We start from the raw sequence: 22,388 nt of genomic DNA on the forward strand, positions 1-22,388 counted from the left end.
ATTAAGAGTAGCCTATACCCACTTCTCCAAGCACAACTACACCACTGATTAAGGAGACCAAATAATTTAAAAAATCACCTGGTCAACCACTAATAGGACAGCTCGCCAAGATGTCTTTGTTACAGTCCTGCATGTATAAATAAATAAAAATGCATGCAGAAAGTGATTTAACCAAACAAACATGTAACAGCATTTAGAGAGCTGGTTTATTGATTTTTTCCTCCAATCAAACGTGAATTAAATGCTAATGTAACCATAAATTTGTACGAGAGTTCAAATTAATCAGCATAGTGGTTTTTAAGTCAAGTAAAAGTGAATTGCACTAAAATTATGTAAACCCCCAGAACTGGGATCGTGACGGTCACATGTAAATAGCCAATCAGAATCGAGTATAGATTTACCAACTCATTATGGTCACCGGTCTGTCTGAGCCATGCGAGACTACAACCACCCCTCCTCTACTCGTCCCACACCCAGCATACTCGTGCACCTTGCAGTAGAGGGAAAAAAGGTCCCTGTTCCCACTAAAAATTAAAAGTGGAGCATCCTTAAGCATTTCAGGCAGTGAACTTCACAAATACTGTAAGGGATGCTGGTCAGGTGCGTCTCCAGCCACAGCGCGCTTTCCTAAACAAAATGACCTTTACTGGTCACCTTCACGGGGCGTCTGGATACGCAAAACCCATGTGATAGTAGCCTGCTCGCAAACTAAACGCATCTCTGTGTTTCATAAGTGTCTTGAAATGTTAATTGGACGAATAGCGCGGGTTTCCTGCTTGTGAGAGGATGGTGCGCCACTCGCATCCGGCACAAGCGCAATGCCCCATCCGCAAGGTGACCAGTGTGGTTACCAGTAGCTATATGAGCTCCCCACTCGTCGATCCGTATAAAAACAACATGCTGTTTAAACATAAGCTGTACAATAAAGAATATCCATATATTTCCTCAAAAATTTTAAAACAAAATAAGAGTGCATACATTGAAGAAAATATGAACACTCAAATGTAGCACACAGGCGCAACTAAACAGGTAAATAAAGCTCATCATTGAAGAAAAAGCATAGACGACGTTTTTGTGAATAATCATATTCATATGAGCTTCAATGCAGTAGTTTTAACGTGCTTGACAGCTATCACTAATCATATGGAAAAAATAGCTAAACATATGCAGGGGCAAATTATCAATTAAACAGATAACGACTGTGTAATGATAACTATTCCTAAAGAAAGGGATTGAGGATTCCTAATTTTTCCTTATAATTGGCATTGGTGTAAATACGAGACACTCACCAGGCCATGCTCCAAGGACATTGCCGCGGTTCGCTGGAAAGGAAAAAATCCTGGATGCGCTTCAGGGAGATACAGATGAGCGACTGCATTCACTCAGTAGCTGTTATCGTGTCGTCCTTTATCACACAGGTGTTCAGCGGCGCATTTACCACGGACGAAGATCATGCATCCTAAAATAGTGCAGTTGCTGCCTGGTTAGATGGAGGATCCGCAGAGGAAAAATTTGGAGAACATCGTTTTAAGAGGACTGTCCCGACCAATGCCAAAACGTATTTTGTTCGCGGACGGTTCAGACGCTTATTCTTTAAAGTGAAAATCAAACGGGTGATAAAACGAGGTGATTTGGATTTTATATGCGATGTGTGATGAGTGCGCCCTCGCTGAGCTGCGCGCTGAGGACCGTGGACGCAGCATCCGCGCGGGCTGCTATGCGCGCAGTTGGAGAGGAGAAGGAGGGGGGAGACTCTCTCTCTCTCACTCTCTTTCACTCTCCCTCTCTCTCCCCAGCCTCCGCTTCATCGCTCAAATCCCTCCCACTCTGCTCCGTTACAGTGTGCTCACGTCAGCTCACACACACGTGCCACATGTACCGAGCTCAAACCCAGAACAGATCGGTATCCTTGTATGTACCTAATTGACTGTGAAATTTTGGGGCACAGGGGCAAACCTTCCTATGGGATGCAGGAGGCGCAGAGCATCCCCTGACAGAACGCAACCCTACGTTCCCCATGAAGGTCATGCGTAGTAAATGTGCAGAATTTGCACGCACAGATGTTAATTATGTTATAACACATGCATTATGTATGAGCCCTCTAAACCAGATGCAAACTCCAGGCTTTTTAATTTTTAAGCGATAACCCAATACGTAAACAGGTTGATAAAGTTGGGAGAACAAACGTTATAAGTTGTGGAGTCTAAAACAAAAACGACAGGTTTTATATCTTGCCGAGCCAAATCTGGATTGTAATCCTCTCCGTGTCACCGATAAGTCTTCCTTTCCCATTGTTTTCGATTCATAAATTCAGACGCTCCATCCCACCCACGCAGGTGTAATCTTCTGCCTGTCTCCAAGCATACAGGCCTCAAATCTAATAGCCCTAATGCAGGAGGCCTTTCAGACCAGCGAGGAAAAGCTTTTATGTTCTGACTCAAGTGTGCCTCTCCTGAGCAGCCTTCATATGCAAACACACACACACATACAAGCTCACGCAAGCGCTAAATTCTCCTCACCAGATGTTCTTGTACACAAAAGCGCATTGGAAATACCAAGACTTACATCTGTTTTTTAACCATTGTTAGTTTGCACCTCAAGCAAAAAGCCACGTGGATTTACCACTGCACATTAATCTACACTCCAATGCAACTACAACCTGGCATGCAAAAGAACATACATGCAGTTTAATTTTACTGCACGTTCATCAACACTACTGTTTCTAACACGCCGCCTGCTTACACTGAAATATTTGTAAGGCACGTCCGGTAGAGTAAAGGGAAAGTTTCAGATGAGTCGTTGTATCTATAATTCAGAGGTGAGGGTTTAGGAGATGGCTTTTCCTCTGGGAGCTGCTGTGCATTAGCCCTGCAGGTAGTGCAGGAGCTGTGAGCCCAGCATTGCAGCCCAAGCCGAAAGAAGTAGTCTCGCTGTCATTCAAAACGCAATCCGCCCAATCATGTGTTACATCTTGCCGGTTTACTGGGGAACTCCATCCACAAGCTATCCGAGTGAGACCGTTCCATGTCTATGAACTTCAACCCACATCTCCAAAACATAGTTACTTTCCTACAAATTGTGTTGCATCCAACTGCTCTCTATTCGGTGATGAAGATTAGATTAAAACCGACCACCATTTTTGTAGCTATTTTAGGGAGGTGGCTGAGCAGAAAGATTCGGCTTGGACCCATGGACACAAGCCTTGTAAGGCTATTGTAGCCTAGCCTGTCTCTACTTATTTTTTAAAGGTAGCCGATTTATAGGGCTGGGTATCCATTTAGATGTTCCAGGTCGATTCAATTTCGATTCGCAAGCTATCAAATCGATTCAATTTTCGATTCCGATTCTCGGGTTGGTTTTTATACTTGATTCTTGATTCAACTCAATGAATATAAATTTAATACAAATACTATATTAATAAAAAATAACAGTGAACAGAAGTTTACAAGTGGGTAATTAATAAAAAGAAATTAAAAGCCACAACACTAACCATGTCGTCTTGCTTGCGAAATCTAAAATGCTTCCATACCTCTTACTTTTTATGTGAAGGTAGCATCAACGTCGATGAACCCCCTAAAACCACCATTTTAAGCACTAAATGAAAGAATGACAGGCTTCTTGATAACATCGCTTGATAACAATTTGATTAACGTTAATCTTACAATCAATGTTGGCAGGAAAAAAATTGGGGGGAAAAAGATTCTGCTCTGAGAATTGATTCTGAATCGACCACGTTTTTAAAAAAAAGGATTAATCGAAAAATCAAATGTTTTGCCCAGCCCTACCGATTTAGCTACCCTGTCTTTTAATTCGTCATTGTTCTGTAATCACAAACGTATACATTACAACACTTTTATTTAGCTTTTCTTAAACACCCACTGAACTGAACATCAATAGTTCGCCTCCTTGCGAGCTGATTGATTTGGCTGCAGTCCAAAAGCTGTCTTGTATCAGGAACAGAAAAACACTTTATATCTTTGGTCTGCAAAGGATACTGCAGTACCTCCAAGTTTTCACTAATACTGATACAGGAGGCAGATGTATCCCAAAGGGTGGATTTGGTGCAGAAATTGATAATAGGAGAAGAGTTGAAATGTATATTATGAGACGAATCACCACCTATAATGTCCTAAAGCAGCTAGCTTGTTCTTTATATGGTTCAGAAAAATCTCAGAGGGTGGGACAGATTGAAAGTCAGGAGAAATGTAAAACGAGGAAGGTTTGAGGTGCAATCAATCCCATCCTTCCTATTCCCAGCACTGTGTCCCATAGTGAGGGCCATGCTGATGTTTTATTGATGGAAGAGAATCCGGCTGCACATGTACTCTCTCCATTATTCATGATGCCCAGCATTAGGGCCTGCGTGCTGAGAGATGTGTGTGTGTGTGTTTGTGTGTACATACGTGAATGTGTGTTTGTGCGCGTTAAGAGGAAAAGTGAAACAGGAATGTTTAGATTTTTTTTATCCCCAAATGACTCACAGCCAAAGCACTGCACTATACTGTGAATAGCAAAATTGTACTTTTAACACAATTTATGCAAATACATCCTCAAAAATGTACAGATTAAAAACTATGCACATGCATTCATTTAGGACAGATTGTAATGTGCACTGAAATGAATTTTATGCAAAAAAAATCCCAAAATGCCTGTCAATCTATAAGGGAAACAGCTGCTTAACGTGTTAGCAATGATTTAGTAAATAATGACCGAATTAGTACATTTTCCCAAACGCAATTATTTGACGTGCCGAGGTTGACAGGTGTGCTATAATGGAGTCTCACATTTGTATGTTTCAAAGGCTTCCTTCACAATAGCAGTTTCCATAGTAACTTATTAAGATCCACTCGAGAGCCATGTCCTGACATAACTACATACAGGAATTTGATGTGATGTAGAACATCATTGATAAAAACGGCTTTAGTAAAAAAACATTATTCATTAAAAATTACCATTTTGAATACAGAGTCCTTTTATCTGTTAATGTCTACATGAGGCAACGGTGAGTTTACAGTCCCGAGACAAGATGATGATGATGATGTCTACTACAATTGTGATACTTTGCATCATGCCATACATTAATACTGCCTTTTAGACAATCCTATTGGTATCTGTATGAAAAGTAATTAAACTATAAAAGATCAAAGCAATGGCACATATCCGGTTGCATGTCAGCTCAAAGGACAGATTGGCACTTCTTTTGTTTCATTCTACCTTCATCCAGCTAATGTTATTTCACTTCCTCTCTTTAGGGGGAAAATAGCACAATGTAGGAAGAAAGTAGGTCGGTAGCTGGGAAATGATTGATGTGGTGTGGCTAAATTCTGTTGTTTTTTCACACTGCCACGCTCCCACATCCAAACCTTATTCTTATCTTAATTCTCCTCATCATTCTTCACAGTCATTCCTGGAAAGCTTTTCTACACCTTCACGCTCTGTGATGTAATTAGAGCTCATTGGGTTATATCACAACATCAGGAGATGGCAGATCCAGCTTGTGTTAAACCATCGTCATAGACCTCAGGCGGTTACAGTCTCTGTGGAATATGGACAGTGGGAAGTGTCGGCTGCCACGCCAGAGTTTTAATACCTGTTTATTTATTTGCTCTCAAGTACACTTGGCCTCCATGTCATAGAGCTGAAGTAATTCATTCATGATGGTCTCAATTGCATCCTTGGTGATGTCTGCACAAAACACCTGCAGAAAAATGAAACGGCATTAATGCAATTATTATTTGAACTAACCCTTTAACTAGCATAACATAATTTCAGTCATGGTTAATTTATTCTATTCTATTCTATTCTATTCTATTCTATTCTATTCTATTCTATTCTATTCTATTCTATTCTATTCTATTCTATTCTATTCTATTCAAAGTGAAAGAAAGGTGATGCCAGCCTAAAGCAGACTGTGGAGCACAGTGCATTTAATGAATTTTATAATAGTACTAAAAGCCTGTTAGTCTCAGACTCAGACTGCCCACCCACAGACTGCTCACAGTCCACTCACTAACAGACTGAGGCATATTAAACCTGTCTAAAATGACTACTTCCAATCTGAGTGGCTGGCTTTATGCATTATCTAGGAATAGGGAAACAAACTTCTCATTAGTCACATTCTGGTAGGTAGACAATGATGCAATAAGAGCTTTTGAGGAAAAGCTCGTGAATAAATTTGCCTAAGACTGCAAGGTCAGCAGCATTAAATCTTTAAAAAAATAGCTTTGTTTTAGGCAAAGTCTTTTAGGGAAGTCATGTCAATAGTTTCTTAAGCTCAAATTGCATAAAAAATTGAATTTTTTTCAGCTACTGAGCATGCGCACAGGTTGGCAAGCACCTTACACAACTCTGCATAGAGCTCTTCTCCCAGTGAACCATCAGTTTTTATTGACTGATGATTGGTTCTTTTAACTGGAAGGTGGTACTTCCGTCGCCAGAGCGGCCACATTGTCCCACTAGCAGTGCTCAATCTTGTAAAATTAAATATCTTTAAGTTAAGCAAGATAAACAGGTATTACCATGCATGTAGAAAAAAATCACTATTATTTAAGTTACCATGAAAATGAAATGAAAAAACATATTTTTTTATGGAATATTGTAGTGTTTTTATAAATGACTTAGTTGTGCATTTCATTATTGGACCTTATAATCAAAAACATTAACCTCCTCCCATTCTTGAAAGCGCAAGGGCAGGGCTATCAGAGACTTGTTTGTGCCCAGAAAAAGATCTCAGCGATTAGCATATAGCAACTTCCAAAGATCCAATAAATTCTGGATGGATGAAATCAAGTCCCGCCTTACTTTTTCATTCGGATATGTCACCATACAGAAAAGACGACAACTGCTAAGTCCGTTTTATGGTGAATTTAAAGTCAATACACATTTTGGGGGCGGTTGCCAGCACAGGACTTTTCTAGTCACAAACTAAAATGCATGTTTGAGCTGCTTTAATTTCAAAACACCTTGTACTGACATATCTTAACATATATTAGTGCCATTGTTTTGTTTCAAGATGCACAGCAGGATTGTTTTTTGTAAGGTTTATTTGTAAAAACTGCTTATATGTCCAAATATAACTTAGGCCTAGTCCTGGATTGATCTAAACCCCTTTTCGAGAAACTGCCCCTTTGTGCTATTTATATATGATGTTAGTACAATTGGTTTCAATCACTGTCATTACATTTTTTTAATATTTTATTATTGTGCAGGGTTTCCCGCAGCACTTTGCAGTTCGGGCGGCCCGCCTAAGCTGAGAAACCCTACCGCCTTAACTAGGTAGTCCAAAAAATATATATAATAATTTGCTGCACAAAAGGCCGTCAAGTTAATCTCGGAAAATAGCGGGGACGCGCTTCACACCGCAAGCGGGATACGCGCCACACGACCGAAATGAGAGAAAGTCGTGGTCCGTCACTGTCTGGAGGATAGTCATTTGATAAACGCGTGTCCATGAGAACTGTAAGTGGACTTATGTTTTGGGTTTATTTAAAATTGTATTAGTCTATAGTTCTTGCAAATTTAAAGTAAGTTAGCTGGTGATTTTGTTGTTTGAGCAACCTGCTAGCTAGGTTGCACGTGCCTGTTCATTCGATATAATTGTTGAGCGCTCTTGCTCACGTTATTTATGTGCATTATTTACATGCTACAGTAGTTACACTCCTTTAAGATAATGTAATTAATTGTGGGAAATAATCCGTTTTACAATATTCACGCTATCTATCATCGTTCGCCAGACGTTCTACAACATCATCTTCAGTTTGTGTTTATTACCCTTTAGTTTCATTTCATCACACAGCTATTCCCGATAGAGATATCTGTTAAAAACAAGTAATTAAATTATAATCTAGTATGTGTTCATTTTCTGTTATAGTTTCTTCAAAATTAAGTTTTATTTGAGTGTTTTTAATAAAATATTTTCATTTTCATCATGACGCCCCTTTGATTGCCCCGCCCCCCGACCTCCTACCATCTTAACTACCAAATTTTCTGCAAGAAATCCTGTTGTGGTATAAACTATCTCAGATAGATCCATTCCAGCATATAACAAAATGTGTGATGTCACATTTCTGTCTTTTCTTCAATGTTCAGTCGAAGCCATTTATTTACAAAAAAAATTATATTATCTTAAGTTTTCTATTTACAGAAATTAATCTGTTTGGCACAGGTATATTTTTGGCATTTTGCATTTTACCACACACCTTTAAACTCTTTTTAAGATCACTGTTTACATTTCAGTCATGTATTTTAAAACGTTTGACCGGTACTGTATGCGAGTTCCTTAAAATTATGAAACGCTTCTTGGTTTTACATTTTTAAAACTATTATTGGGGGTGTCACCAGGGGAACACAACTTGGAGGACAATACTATCTCTCTCAGACCAAGCGGAGACCATTAAGTGCCACTATTGCCATGGGAACAACTTTCAGGAATCTAAAGGTTACGGCATTTGTGGCTCTGCTGATGCCTTAATTTGGCCCTGGAACCATTGAGAACCAAAGCAGTCAACATTCACTCTCAGTGACTCAATGCAGACACAGCATTACCATTATCAAATGCCAGGACAATTTATATTGTTCTTCACATGAAACCTCGAAAAGCTTACCTGCCACCATTCTAGCTCGCCCCTGGGAAGCTGCACTCCATACGTCTGGAGAGCAAGATAGAGGCAGGTGATGGCGAGGTGTTGAGGCTTATGTCGGAAGCACACAGAACCGTGATAACTGTCTTTTAACATAGCCAAGGCCGTTTCAGCAATTGGGGTTCGGGACCAAGCGTGGCGATTCAACAGACTCTTTACAGAGAGCAGAAAGTGCAGCAGGTACTGGGAAGACAAAAAGCAGAAGGAAAAAATACATTCATGTCTGCTCTAAAGAGTAAGTTTCATTCAGGTTGGGAATAGCTTACAAAACTTAAAAGCTAAATCACTTGTAAAAATCAGTCATGCTTTAGAGCCATCATTACCTTGTGTGGATGCTCGAAGGTCACTTGAAAGTTAAGCTGTCGTAGGATGAGCAGCTCACACTGTACTATACTGTCCCTCAACTCCCAAAACTTCCCATCCAGTTCCAGTGGATCACTTTCCGGATGAAAATGCCTGAAACACGGATTGAAAGATGTTAAATTGAGAAATGGGTGCTACTGCATGTTTAAAAAAAAAAGGCAAAAATGCAATACGTTTTTACTTAATATACCTGTGACAGACATTGATGATGTCTCTTGTTCTGAGATGTTGCTCCTCTACTTTGCCTGCGAGGTAGATTGCAGACATGGCCACCAGGTAAGGTTCATAGACCTGCAGGCTTGCAGACTTGAAGAACTTGTGATACAGCACACATGCTGTAGCCATGGGCACAGACCTCATGCCCAACTTTACCCCTATTAAATATATGAAAAGACATCAGATGCGTTTAACAAACAAGTTTAAACATAGTTTTATATCACGATAAGACAGGAAAGTGAGCAAGCATGCAGACATAACATTGCAAATCGGACAGGGATATAAATAGATCAGAAATATTGCAGGTACCTGTTTCCATAATAAAGCGGCAGACTTTAAAGTGTATTTTTGACTCATTTTCAGTAAACCTGCGGTCTCTTGTCTCATTGTTAGCTCCAGATGTTGACGCTTGCATGTCAACCCTACCATAAAAACGCTGTAAGACTAAACGCTTAAACTTATAAAGCACTGTTGTCTTTAATGCTGTAACAATTACAAAGTGTACCAATCAATTTATATTGTTTGTATTTATTTATAAGACTAAGTTTGCCTAATCAAATCGTTTGTAGTTGCAGACGTTCAGAATTCAGATGATTCTTCCTCGGTAACCTGCATGGTGGTATGACGCAGTGCTTGAATGATCCACAGCGCCCTCTGCGTACGGGAAGACCGCTTCGCCATAAAACAGAACAATTATTTAAATAAATAATAAAACCAATTATTGTTAATAAAACAATCAGTTCATAACTAAATATTATTTACATAAGAAGTGTTAAATCATGACTTCGACGAGTGACAATTTTTAAGCGACATCATTCAGCAAACTTTAAATGCGAACGTGCCGTTTTCCCTCAGGTTGCTAGGAGACCACTGCCAACAACAAATTCAAGCAGATAACATGTCGACTAGCTTCTCTGCAAACCAGGTACATAAATTCTCTTTTCGTTCCGGTAATATTGATTTAATTTTTCATTACTGAATAACCTATTTTATTTAACATGTTTACAATTGTGTATTATTTGTGTATGCAGTATGAACGCGCCTTTAAGTCGCAAAAGCTTCAGAACTGGACCATTCCAAAAGAGTTTAAAGAGGTAACGTTAAAGTAACAAGTCTCTACTTTTCTAATACATTTGTTTGTTTATAAAACACACCAATTTTGGCTTAATGCAGCTGTTGGACAAATATATAAAATACAATAAATAAAAATAACTGCTAACTTATATATTTAAAACACCAGTTCATATAGGAACTATACATATTTAGGCTAAAATAAACCCTCTATCTAACTTATTTATGTTGTTCATCTTTTTAGCTCCTTAGACAAAATATTAAAGGGATAGTTCACCCAAAAATGAAAATTTTGTAATTATTTACTCACTCTCGTGTTGTTACAAACCTGTATACATTTCTTTGTTCTGATGAACATGGAAGATATTTTGAGGAATGTTTTTAACCAAACCGTTCGTAGACCCCATTCACTTCCATAGAAAAAAGAATACCGTGGAAATGAATAGGGCTCACCAACTCCTTAAAAATACCTTCATTTGTGTTCCTCAGAACAAAGAAATGTAAACAGGTTTGTAACAACACGAGAGTAAGTAAATTATGACAGAATTTTCATTTTTGAATGAACTATCCCTTTAAATTTGTAGGTACTTTGGATAAAGGTGTCTGCTAAATTAAAATATTGCATAGCCTACTGTATGCATGTTGTTGATGTATATACTTTCTTATTACTTAAGAGACCATCGGCAGCAGAGGGCTACACTACATTTATAGCTACAGACCGTGGCCACCTTCTACCTGGTTTGAAAACAAAGGTTTGCATTCATTTTTGTGTGAGTTTCATAGAATTTACTTATCAACCTTAAACAACACACAGTGCACAGTTTACAAAAACAATAATATTTGTTCAACACACTTTATTTAATTGTCAGCGTGGAAGTGCATGGCCATCATTTCAGGGCACGTGGGACTTACCACGCCATATTCCCCCCGTTTATATAAACCCCACTGCCCGCTCACAAGAGGGCCAGGATCGACTCAAGAGGACCTGGGGAAAGACTAAATCCATCACAAGTCAGGCTCCTGAGGACCTTGGTGGGAGTAGAGCCTCTCAAAATGTGGTGGGCTTTTAGTATCATTCACTTATGGGTACATATTGTCATTTTGTACCACTGGTGGTTAAATAATCCTAATTTATATTCTTATAGGAAAACACAAATGTGAACCAGCCTGCTGAAGAGTCAAACATGATTCAAAGCAACTCAGACCAAGGAAAACCAGAGATGCTGACAGAGCAACCAAGGCCAAACTCACAGAACAACCAACCCCAATCTAGACCAACAAGCCAGTCTGGTCAACAAGTCCGGTCTGAAGAGGTAAACCTAGCCTGCTCTAGACCAGCAAGTCAACACCCAACACACTCCAGACCGGCCAGTCGACACAGCCAAGTTTAAACTAACAAACCAGTACAGCAGGCCAGCATTAAATAATTGTATTTTCAAAATTTAACTTTACAGATATTATTTTTGTGCTTCTGTTCATTTACAGCTGTACTCAGTTTTTCCATTTCTACTTTATGACATTGTTTGTGCGTGCGTGTGTGTCTGAACACATTAACTAAATTGTTTCAATGAAGATAAGAGCTGAGCAGTTTTACTAAATAGCTTTAGTAATGAAATCTACTCAGATAAAATGCTGCCAGGGTGCAGGGTCAAGTATCACCAGAAAATAAACCCATTTCACTTTCATAATGCCTTAATATCTGTATTTTAATCATATTTTTAAGCGATGAGAACAACATCAGATATTTTCAATATCCTTTATTTGCTCTAATAATTGAATGCACTGTAGTCTCACTAGAACACAGAATAAGCTTGATTCACTAGTTATCGGTTTTTAATACTAACAAAACTTAAGAGTAGGTCCTATATGTTATTCACAAAATTAAAAAAGTAACTTATTTCACTCTCTGTTGATAAACATACAATAAAACAGGTATGTGATCACAACGTTTCAAAGTTCTCCTCAATGCGTTTATTCACAACTGCACCATATCTGTGGCACAAAAGCTTCAAACTGGGGTTCTGTGATGAGTAACCTTCAGCAACATTATGCAATCTTAACATACATATAAAATCAACAGTCATCATAGTCAAACGTATACACATTCAAAACATAACCAAACATGTTGTGGCAGTAAACAAACACCTTAATCCTAAAATCCTTAACTATTTCGTACTATAGCAGTATAGCATATCTGATAGAAAACTATGTATTAAATATATACTTTATGTACTGTATACAGGAGTTTTAAAAGTATGTTAGAAGGTACAAGATTTTCCTGCCACATGCAACATTTTAATTTACTCACTGTAAACAACTATAGCAGTAAATAATATACATCCATCACATACATTTTTGTAATAAAATGCGTAAGGAAAATACAGTACTATTGTCATGTAATTTAATGATAGTCTGACTCTTAATACTAAGAACAGCGTAAAAAAAATCAGAACACATAAAATAATGATCTATTTATGAAAATGTATGTCCAGGTGTAAAATATGTCGTCCATACAGTCCTGGGTGAATTTTAAATTATTTTTCAATAGATTGTCTCTGTATGCCTTTCCACAGAAACCACATTAAAGCATGTTTAGACTATTATTTACACCAAATTATAAAAAAATCTGTTCGTTGGTAATACTGTATGAGTGTTTGTAAAATGTCAATGACATTAAAATATTTCATAGAAGCTATTAATGTGTTATGCAGCATCCATCACCTGAACCAATAAGCTGTTTAATGTTTATAATATAAAACCATCACCTAATGCCTCACACTCTAAATGTAAAGCATGATCTCTATTTAACAGAAATATATCTATATGCATATGTATTACATATGTAATGTATAGAATAGTAATCTATAAGGTTTATAAATATTTACTCCATATGATTTGCTATCCCAATGATTGTCTACAACCAAAATTTACTCCAACAAAGGCACCACACAATACCTAAAATAATGTCGTACACTATCATAATAAATAAAGTATCTCAGCAGCTTGAAAAAAAGAAACCAGTGCTCACTATTGAAGATCAAACCTTTCTAATTTCTAAGTTTATACAGTACAACCATAAATAGACCACAGTGATACAAGTCTGCTCAAGCAATAAATCACAAAGCAGCATGTGCTGATAAAAGAGATTAAAAATAGATCTGAAATACACATTAAACTCTTATTATTTGTAAATAAATAACAGTGATGTAAACATATTTTAACTGAGTTATGGCAGGTTGATAAGACATTAGTGGAAGGGCACGAAAAGGCACAGAAAAACAGACCCACGGAGTGGGGTGAAGAGCAGCAGCTGGCAGCAGATTGGCTCGAAAAATATACGGGTCTTGTACTGTTCACTACAATGATAGGTCACTGCTGAGACCGTTTGCAGCTCCACCCATTATAATAAAACTCCTACAGCAGAGATCTTCAGCGAATGCTTGCGGATTTGGGCAAATGTCACCAATATCAGTATTTAAAAAAACACATTCAGAGGGTGGCCGAACAGCGTCTATTGGCGTTTAAACAGAGCAAACTTCAATCCACTCTCTGTTATCAACTCACCCCGTGTAGTCTTTGTGGTAACGACTATAGATGATCAATATCATCCTGCTTCTGCTTTCTGTTTCACAGCAGCTTTTTGACCAACATTTGAACTTTCATTATTGGCCTTTAAGTGTTTGGGTTCTACTGTTGTAGCTTCAGTGACCACGCTCTCGTTTTTAGTCTTTGTCTTATTGGTTGGAGCAGGTTGGTGGGGCTTTAACTTTGGGATTTGAGTCTTTCCAGAGGGATGGCGTGGATCCTCCCCAATGTTCACAGACAAATTTGTGTACAATGGCTCCAACTCTTTAGACAGGAGTTTGTAGGTCAGTGTATTCAATCCATCCGATCGCCAATTCAGCCTCGTGCGCTTTAGCAAGTCAAACCTACGAGAATGGATATGAATGGACTTCATAAACAAGCTGGATATACGCAGAGATGGTCAAAAACAGAAATGGTCATGTGACATCACCTTCTAGGGTTCTGCTCATTACCCTGATCTCCTTTATGTCTGATCATCTTATAATGACCAATAGCCAAAGGAGGCCGCATGATCTTCATCCCAGAAAGGCGCACTCTGAAGAAAAACCACAGGGCAAGTAGAAATAGTAACATAAAGACAAACATACAGAAGCAATATTCTAAGAATTATCACTAGGGCTGCAAAACGATTAATCACGACTAATTGTTTGCAGAATGAATGTTTTTGTTTACATCATATACTATGTGTGTGTACTGTGTATAATAATTATGTATATATAAATACACACAGATATATATTTTTAATAAATATCTACATGTGTATATACAGTGTTATATTTATATATAATTTAAATTATATTTAATTATAAATACTTAATATTTAAATAGATGACCCAATAACTCAAACCACATTTATGTTACATTTAGCATTATGTAATGCTGCCGCCCACTTATCTGTCAATCAAACAATGTTATGTGCAAATTTTAATTAAAAGTATTCTTTATTTACTTTAACCTCTCCAATTCACACCTAATATTGAAAATGAAGCAATGCATATTTGGTTTACATTTGAGTTACCCTAACATTCAAAACATTAATTTTGGGGTGGGATTAAAATTTAGAAAGGGGACGCATACAACACAAGCTTGTTAACAGCAGGTTTAAATGAACGTCCCGTCTGAGCACCTGTGATCATATCATCTGACATATTAAAGGGACACTCCAAATATACTCATTTTCCAGCTCCCCTAGAGTTAAGCATTTGATTCCCACCTCCTTGTAATCCATTCAGCCGATCTCCGGGTCGGGCGGTACCACTTTTAGCATAGCTCAGCACAGCTCACTGAATCTGATCAGACCACCAGCATCGCGCCAAAAAACAACCAAAGAGTTTTGATATTTATCCTATTTAATCAAGGACTTTGCTGCCGTAACATGGCTGCAGGAGGGGCAATGATATTAGGCAGCACTTCGTAATATCATATCAACTACAGAAGAGTCAAGTTTTCAATAGGAAAAACATCGAAACTCTGGTTGTTTTTTTAGCGCGATGCTAATGGTCCAACCAGATTCAATGCACCATGCTACGCCATGCCAAAAGTGGTAAAAGATCGGCTGAATGGATCCCAAAACGGCAAAAATCAAATGTTCAACTCCAGGGGTGCTGAAAAATGAGCATATTTTCAAAAAAAGTGGAGTGTCCCTTTAATACCAGGTCTACACTTCACACATTTTAAGCAGGTTCATCTAAGGCTGTACTAGAGTCTAATACAGGATGTAAATTTGGTTCTGGTCTCTGGTTCATCTGTGTCATCCGGGTGAGGCACAGCCAGTTAATCTTATTCCAATTTGGTTCTTCACAAGAATATTCCCAGTTCCCAATTAGATTTTTAGAATCCTGTAATACTTTATTGTTCTTCTCCACAAAAAAAAAATATTTTGGTTTCAGACTTGATCTGAAAACTTGCTCATAGTGCACTGAACTGTATACTAATTCTAAACAACATACTGTAAAATACAAATAAACATTCATGCATTAAGAGGTCCACAGCCTTGTCAAATAAGTTCAGCGGGCCAGTGTGAGCATTAGAGACCATGACAAAGACACAGAGGAAAGAACCAACCACAGGGAAAGTGCGTCTTAAATCTTAAACGCTATAAATAAACCACTAAACCTGACTCACTCTGGATTCAAGGCTTCAACACTTTTTACATCCTCTATAGTACACTAAGTTTCTAATTATCGCAGCAATAAAATTACTTGGAATTTATAATCAAATCCAAATCAAACTGAAAGCTAAACTGTCTGAAGCCTCAAGTCCAAAGTGGTGATTCATGCATGTACTTACTGATCCCTCCTGTGGCTATGCGGAGGAGGGCATGAGGAATAGATGGATGTAATGAAAATGAGACAAACGCGAATGTGAACTGCAAAAAGAAAGATGAAGGACAGCCGACGGACATGCGACACAAGTGCGATTTTGATACAGACGTTCCAGTTATGCACAAACGTCTCATGAGTGTCAATCAGTGTGTATTTTAAAATCTCACCGAGCTGCAATGTCATCATCTTCTCCACCCCAGCCCCAGTATTGGTTGGGGAAGCCGTTCATTTTGAGGTACTGCTCTGGGGTTACGGCTGAAACACCTCCGAAGTATTGCGAGTATGGAAGTCTGCAGGAGAGAGGAAATAACTTCCTTCATCAATCATTCCTGCTGAAGTGTCACAGCATCCCCTGCAATTTAATGCCTGTCTGTACCTGTGCATAACATCATTACAGAAATTTCTAGAGGTGGATGGAAGACCCGGCGCCCTTATCAAGTTACCAAGAATAGTGATAAACTTGAGTCCTGATCATTTTGTTGATGGCTGTGTTGGGAAAAGAATACTACAGCCACATACCGGTTTCTGGAGTATACAGTAGTATGCATATGGAACAACCACATGACCTTTACATTTGACAAAATTTGCACAATACAGAGCTTACTGTGCCAAAATAACCAAAACCAGTATTGATTGCAATTTTTCTTAGCTATTTTTTGACCAGGGTGTCAAAATTTGCCACGCTTAAAGGAAAACACCACAGTTTTTAGAATATTTTACTATGTTCTTACCTCAACTTAGACGATTTAATACATACTTATCTTAATTCAATGCGTACACTTAATCTTTGTACAGCGTGTTGTGAATGTCTTAGCATTTAGCCTAGCCCAATTCATTCTTTAGGATCCAAACAGGGATAAATTTAAAAGCCATCAAACACTTCTATGTTTTCCCTATTTAAAGACTGTTACATGAGTAGTTACACGAGTAAGTATGGTGGCACAAAATAAAACGTGGCAATTTTTAAACAGATAAAAAATGAGAACTCTATTGTATGGCGGAAGAGCACTTAGTTTGCAGCACTTTGACCTCGGCCGCAGAAATATTGATGAAAGTTTGAGCAAAAGGGGGAGTAGTCAGGAGTGATGGTGTTACTGCAGGCCGAGGTCAAAGTGGTGCAAACTAAGTGCTCTTCTACCATACAATATAGTTCTCATATTTGATCTGCTTAAAAATCACGTTTTATTTTGTGCCACCATACTTAATACTCATGTAACAGTCTTTAAATAGGGAAAACATGGAAGTGTTTGATGGCTTCTAAATTCATCCCTGTTTGGATCCTAAGGAATGAATGGGGCTAGGCTAAATGCTAACACATTCACCACACGCTGTACAAAAATTGAGTGCACACATTGAAAAAAGATAGGTATGTATTAATTTGTCTAAGTTGGGGTAAGAACATAGTAAAATATTGAAAAACTGTGCAGTTTTCCTTTAAGCCTGGAGTATAGCCTGGAGTGTGCTATACGTGCACGGTCAAAGGCATAATTTATTTGACTGGTACGTGTACACAGATGTTCAACACATGCACATTGCAACAAAATGCAATGAATCTCCTGGGCTACATATTCATGTACCGCATGCGCAACCTAAGTGTAAAAGTATGCTCGTTTACAAAAATCCAGCAGTGCACGTACAGTGAAAACATACTATTCTGATGACGAAACTTGCATCACACGCATTTTGTTCACACTCTTGGGTATGAATATAAATGAGACTATACCTTTAGCTTTACAGAACTTATTAAATTATAAATAAAATATAAATCTAACCAAGGACTAACTCATGGCGTCTAAATGCTTTACAGGCGTCAGTGAATATATCATAGAGAGTTCCTGATGTCAGCCTTGGAGGCCTGAATATATATGAGTTGTTTTCTCTGCAATTTTGTCTTTTCCAGCAAATGTTTATATCTGGGTGGACACTGTGACTGCAGACTATAGACTAAAGACTACGTGACCTGAGATGTAAAGACCTGAATGTCATTTTAAGAGACCAGACCCATGAACTACAATGTTTACCTGTGTCAGCTCGGATAATGAAGCAGAGACATTAATGAATTGATTGTACCATGCATGAAGAGGAAGAGGTTTTTGTGTCTATTATTTACCAGAGAAAATCAAGTCTTTTTATTTATTAAAGGGATAGTTCACCCAAAAATTAAAATTTGTCTCCTCCTCATGTTGTTACAAACCTGTATATGAGATATTTTGAGGAATGTTTGAAACCAAACCAATTAGAAGCCCCATTGACTTTCATAGTAGGAAAAAAGAATACTATGAAAGTAAATAGGGCTCATGATCGCTTTGGGTGCAAACTTTCCTCAAAATATCTTATGTTGTGCTCATCAGAACAAAGAAATGTACCGGTATGCAGGTTTGTAACAACATAAGGGTGAGTAAATAATGACAGAATTTTTATATTTAAAGAAAAACACCACAGTTTTTCAGTATTTTACTATGTTTTACCTCAACTTAGACTCATTAATACATACCTGTCTTTGTTCAATGCGTGCACTTGGTTTTTGTGCGGCGCGTCGTCAATGTGTTGGCATTTGGCGTAGCCCCATTCATTCCTTAGGATCCAAACAGGGATGAATTTGGAAGCCACCAAACACTTCCATGTTTTCCCTGTTTGAGGACTGTTACATGAGTGGTTACACAAGTAGGTGGCACAAAGTAAAGTTTGGCGATTTTTTTTTTAAGTGGATAAAAAATGAGAACTATATTGTATGGCAGAGAAGCACTTAGTTTGCAGCATTTTGACCTCGGGCGTTTCGACCCCGGGCATGTCTTTGGACTGTGGGAAGGAAACTGGAGTAACCGGAGTAAACCCATGCTTACACAGGGAAAACATGCAAAACCTTCCAACCCAATTGAGATTCGAACCCAGGATCTTTTTGCTGTGAAGCAACAGTGCTAACCACTGAGGCAGTATTATCCAGGGCATTTACAGTATACAGTACATAACCTTTGCACTGCTCAACCAATTGAGCTACAGGAACAGTACTCAACATTTGACTTTAAAGGAACAGTATGTAGGATTGTGGCCAAAACTGGTACTGCAATCACAAAACTTGTGGCTAAAGCTGGTATTGCAATCACATAACTGGTGGCCAATACACAACATGACAACATAAACATCAGTTGAGGGCTGCAACTCCACTTTTTAAATGACAATATCCTGGCCGGACCACTGTCAGTGATATAAGTATTTGAAATGAAAATGATTTCTTAATGTTTAGTGACATATCAGGGCCATTTTATGATTAATTGATATAAAATTTCTTACATACGGTTCCTTTAAACTATAGTGTTTATACTACATACATGCAAGTGAAATTGGTCCAGATGAGGTAACCTATAAACCAATACAAAATGTGGTAATAATGGGTCGGGTACCTGTATCGGAATTTGTCCATGGCCACTGACAGATGTGTTGGGTACTGCGAGTGGCAAGTATAGGTATTGTGGTCATTTTCAGGCAGCAGATCTACATCATGAAGGAAAATACAACTCCAGTCCTCCTCTTTCAGTGCCTCGTGCACACCCACGTTCAGCAACTTTGCTCGGTTAAATGTAGAATTCCCAGACTGAAAACACAAACAGTAAAAATTAAAGCCTAACATGGCCTGACAATAACCTATGATGCACACTACAAAGCCAAATATATGGACACACCCATTATTTCCAAGCAGCAAATAACAGGGAAACTAAATCTGAATGTTACATCAACAACATTTCTGGGAACACAAAGCCTAGACTTGAATTTTGTTGGAACAAATTAGAAAGTTGACTGCCTTACTAAACTAAAGCTTTAATTTATGAATAGGAGCAAATCCTCACACCCACTTTGCAACTTCTAGTAAAGCTGGTATAGGAGCAAAGGGTGGTATTACTTGCTTTGTGGTGCTCATTTACAAATATTTCCTCTACTAGGATTTACAAAACATGCACCCAGTCAACATATCAGCAAACAAGAGACCTGGTGCACAATGTAAATGCCGTAGTGGACCTGCTGCCGCTGCAGAAAGGGGTGCAGATGGTAGAGAAGAGCACGAAGGTGGGTCTGGCGGTTCCGGTAGGGGACCACGATGGCCGTGTGGTGCCGCGGCTCACAGTCTGGTGGGCGGTAATGACCCCCTAATGTCACCAAGGGGTTCTTCTCTTTTATCTCCTCCAGGGAGGGAAGTGAGGAGAGGTGGACTGAAATAGGACCCACTGCAGACAGCAGGAAAAGAGCACATGTGCACTTACAGCATAGATGTTTTTTAATGTTGTTTATGTCTATGCTGTTTCTGAAATGCTTTATGACAAACAATGTAAATGTTCATTCGCTAACAACACCTGAGTATTATCTCCTTTGAACAGCCAATTACAAAAGACGGTAAATGTTTGTCCCAGTAAGTCTGAGCTGGTTAATTTGCATATTCATGAGTCCACAAATTACCTACAATGATCATGCTTAACTATCAAAACATACACAAATTTGGTTTCGGCAGGTGCATTTGAAATCCACTTGCTTCTAAAATCTGAAAAAGGTTATTTCAGGTTTAAATTCTAAATTCAATGCTTAATTGTAAACAGATCTAAAAATGGGAATATATGTACAGTATACCCAAGAATGGAGAGGGCAGTGCGCATTCTCTGAGCTGCTGTTCTGGTCCACTTGGTCCTGGATGGTGGAGCAGCAGTGAGCTGAGGTTGGTGTAGACGTCATGTGGTCGTGAGTAGTCGAACTCGGGCTCAGTGGAGTGAACCAAAACAGACACTAGGCCCCGAAAACCTCCCAGAGAGAAGTAGAGGACAAATGCAAATTGGAAGCCTACCAACAGAGCCAGAGTGCATGGAGAATCCAGTGCTCGACCACAACACATCATTATGACATCTGACACAGAGAGGCAGTGCATGTGAGAGAGGAAGGGAGGTTAGGAAAGAAACAGGGATGGAGAAGGGAGAGATAAGGGAAGAGATGACGTGATAAGGGAGCAAGAGGCATCAGGTGGAGGAATAGCGGGGGTGATTCGGAGAAATACAGGAGTTGAACATCTACGGCATGAGCGGATGTCACTGGAAACAGAGGAACAGAAAAATCAATAGTGACAGATCCATCATATCTAACTACAAAGGGAAACTTTAATGCACCAGTGTGCTCAGTATTAAAGGGATAGTTCAGCCAAAAATACAAATTCTGTCATCATTTATTCACTTTCTTTACTTTGATACTTTGAGAAATCTTTATGCTTTTGGTGGCTGTCAATAGTTTATGTTGTTTAGTTCCCCTTAAAATATTTTCTTACAGGTTTGCAATGACATGAGAATGATTTTTCTTTTTTGTGTATACTATCTCTTTAAAACCACCAGTGATAAAAGATACCACCACTCTACCTGTAGTCTTGAACAACATAGGGGGAACCATGAGTTTAAGAGACCACTGTTCTCCTCATTTTCCCAATAACAAACCATCGTGCACCTTGAGATCAAAAACAAGCAGAGCAAATCTAGACTCATTTGAATGCGCGCGATTACATTTATTTAGTGCAAACATGCATATCTAATTCAAATCACTGAAGCATCAACGACAATCGTAAATACACCACAACCAGATAATAATAATCGTAATAATAATAATAATAATAACAATTACCTCATAATAATAATAATAACAACAACCATGCAATACGTTTTAACACGTTTAAACATCAATATTCTGATGAATTAGAGAAGCTCAGGTCAAGCGTTGCCTTTGACTCACCCGGAACACAGCGTCGCATCAAATCAAGCCTCGGGCTCCAGGCACAGTCAATAACCAGGCCTTTTATTCAATATTCATTACACGACTGTCAACATTTATTTTTCAACGATGCTCTCGCAAGACTGTGTCAGTAGCCTGTTGTCGCGCTGTGCGCAGTCCTGAAACGCGTCCTCCGCGCAGACGCTCGTGCCAGATACCCACACACAGGGCACGCGACTCTGTAGAATAAAAGCCCCTTCGATTACTACACAGTTCACTGTGAATCCCGAAATTGTTTACGTCGTTTTCTAAAGTACATATGGAAAAGGGGACATATCGGGCATTCAGGTTAATTGCTTTATTATTATTATTATTATTATTATTATTATTATTAAAAAGTGAATATGGGGTCTGTGAAATCGTTTCTGTTCATACAACAAATTTAATCGAATCTGTA

The 22,388-nt window shown here is 38.6% G+C and overlaps 4 protein-coding genes across 9 annotated transcripts in view; 1 reads left to right on the forward strand and 3 right to left on the reverse strand.

Annotated features, from left to right (window-relative positions):
- The window catches only part of atp2b3b (ATPase plasma membrane Ca2+ transporting 3b), a 63,875-nt gene extending 62,126 nt beyond the window's left edge, over positions 1–1,749 (reverse strand). For 3 of the 4 annotated variants that reach the window (XM_055189265.2, XM_055189268.2, XM_073875142.1), the window contains exon 1: positions 1,290–1,748. The gene's annotated coding sequence lies outside the window, so the exon portion shown is untranslated. Of the gene's footprint in view, positions 1–1,289 lie in introns of all 4 variants that reach the window. The other variant, XM_073875143.1, reaches the window with a different exon arrangement.
- Positions 1,750–4,919: 3,170 nt separating this feature from the next.
- On the reverse strand, positions 4,920–9,863 carry ccnq (cyclin Q). Its single transcript, XM_055189275.2, has 5 exons — positions 9,528–9,863; positions 9,193–9,376; positions 8,963–9,095; positions 8,604–8,822; positions 4,920–5,698 (listed from the first exon to the last, which is right to left on the reverse strand). The coding sequence occupies exons 1-5, from the start codon at positions 9,631–9,633 to the stop codon at positions 5,609–5,611; spliced, it is 732 nt and encodes a 243-aa protein (XP_055045250.2). The 5' UTR covers positions 9,634–9,863; the 3' UTR covers positions 4,920–5,608.
- Positions 9,864–9,963: 100 nt separating this feature from the next.
- On the forward strand, positions 9,964–11,977 carry cfap126 (cilia and flagella associated protein 126). 2 transcript variants are annotated; one of them, XM_055189281.2, is made up of 5 exons: positions 9,964–10,143; positions 10,250–10,312; positions 10,964–11,059; positions 11,159–11,347; positions 11,435–11,977. In XM_055189281.2, exons 1-5 carry the CDS (start codon positions 10,117–10,119, stop codon positions 11,678–11,680), a joined length of 621 nt encoding a protein of 206 aa, XP_055045256.2. In that variant the 5' UTR covers positions 9,964–10,116; the 3' UTR covers positions 11,681–11,977. The 2 variants fall into 2 exon arrangements, with proteins under 2 accessions (XP_055045256.2, XP_055045257.2); XM_055189282.2 differs by having other exon boundaries at positions 10,964–11,041.
- Positions 11,978–12,031: 54 nt separating this feature from the next.
- b4galt3 (UDP-Gal:betaGlcNAc beta 1,4- galactosyltransferase, polypeptide 3) lies at positions 12,032–22,213 on the reverse strand. Of its 2 annotated transcripts, none has more exons than XM_055189274.2 (8): positions 21,953–22,213; positions 21,586–21,670; positions 20,816–21,267; positions 20,213–20,418; positions 19,600–19,790; positions 16,366–16,488; positions 14,305–14,409; positions 12,032–14,218 (listed from the first exon to the last, which is right to left on the reverse strand). In XM_055189274.2, the coding sequence occupies exons 3-8, from the start codon at positions 21,105–21,107 to the stop codon at positions 13,894–13,896; spliced, it is 1,242 nt and encodes a 413-aa protein (XP_055045249.2). In that variant the 5' UTR covers positions 21,108–21,267; positions 21,586–21,670; positions 21,953–22,213; the 3' UTR covers positions 12,032–13,893. The 2 variants fall into 2 exon arrangements, with proteins under 2 accessions (XP_055045249.2, XP_055045248.2); XM_055189273.2 differs by having other exon boundaries at positions 20,183–20,418; positions 21,953–22,208.
- Positions 22,214–22,388: the final 175 nt, after the last annotated feature.

This window comes from Misgurnus anguillicaudatus, chromosome 13 (assembly GCF_027580225.2).
Source record: "Misgurnus anguillicaudatus chromosome 13, ASM2758022v2, whole genome shotgun sequence".
Classification (NCBI taxonomy): domain Eukaryota; kingdom Metazoa; phylum Chordata; class Actinopteri; order Cypriniformes; family Cobitidae; genus Misgurnus; species Misgurnus anguillicaudatus.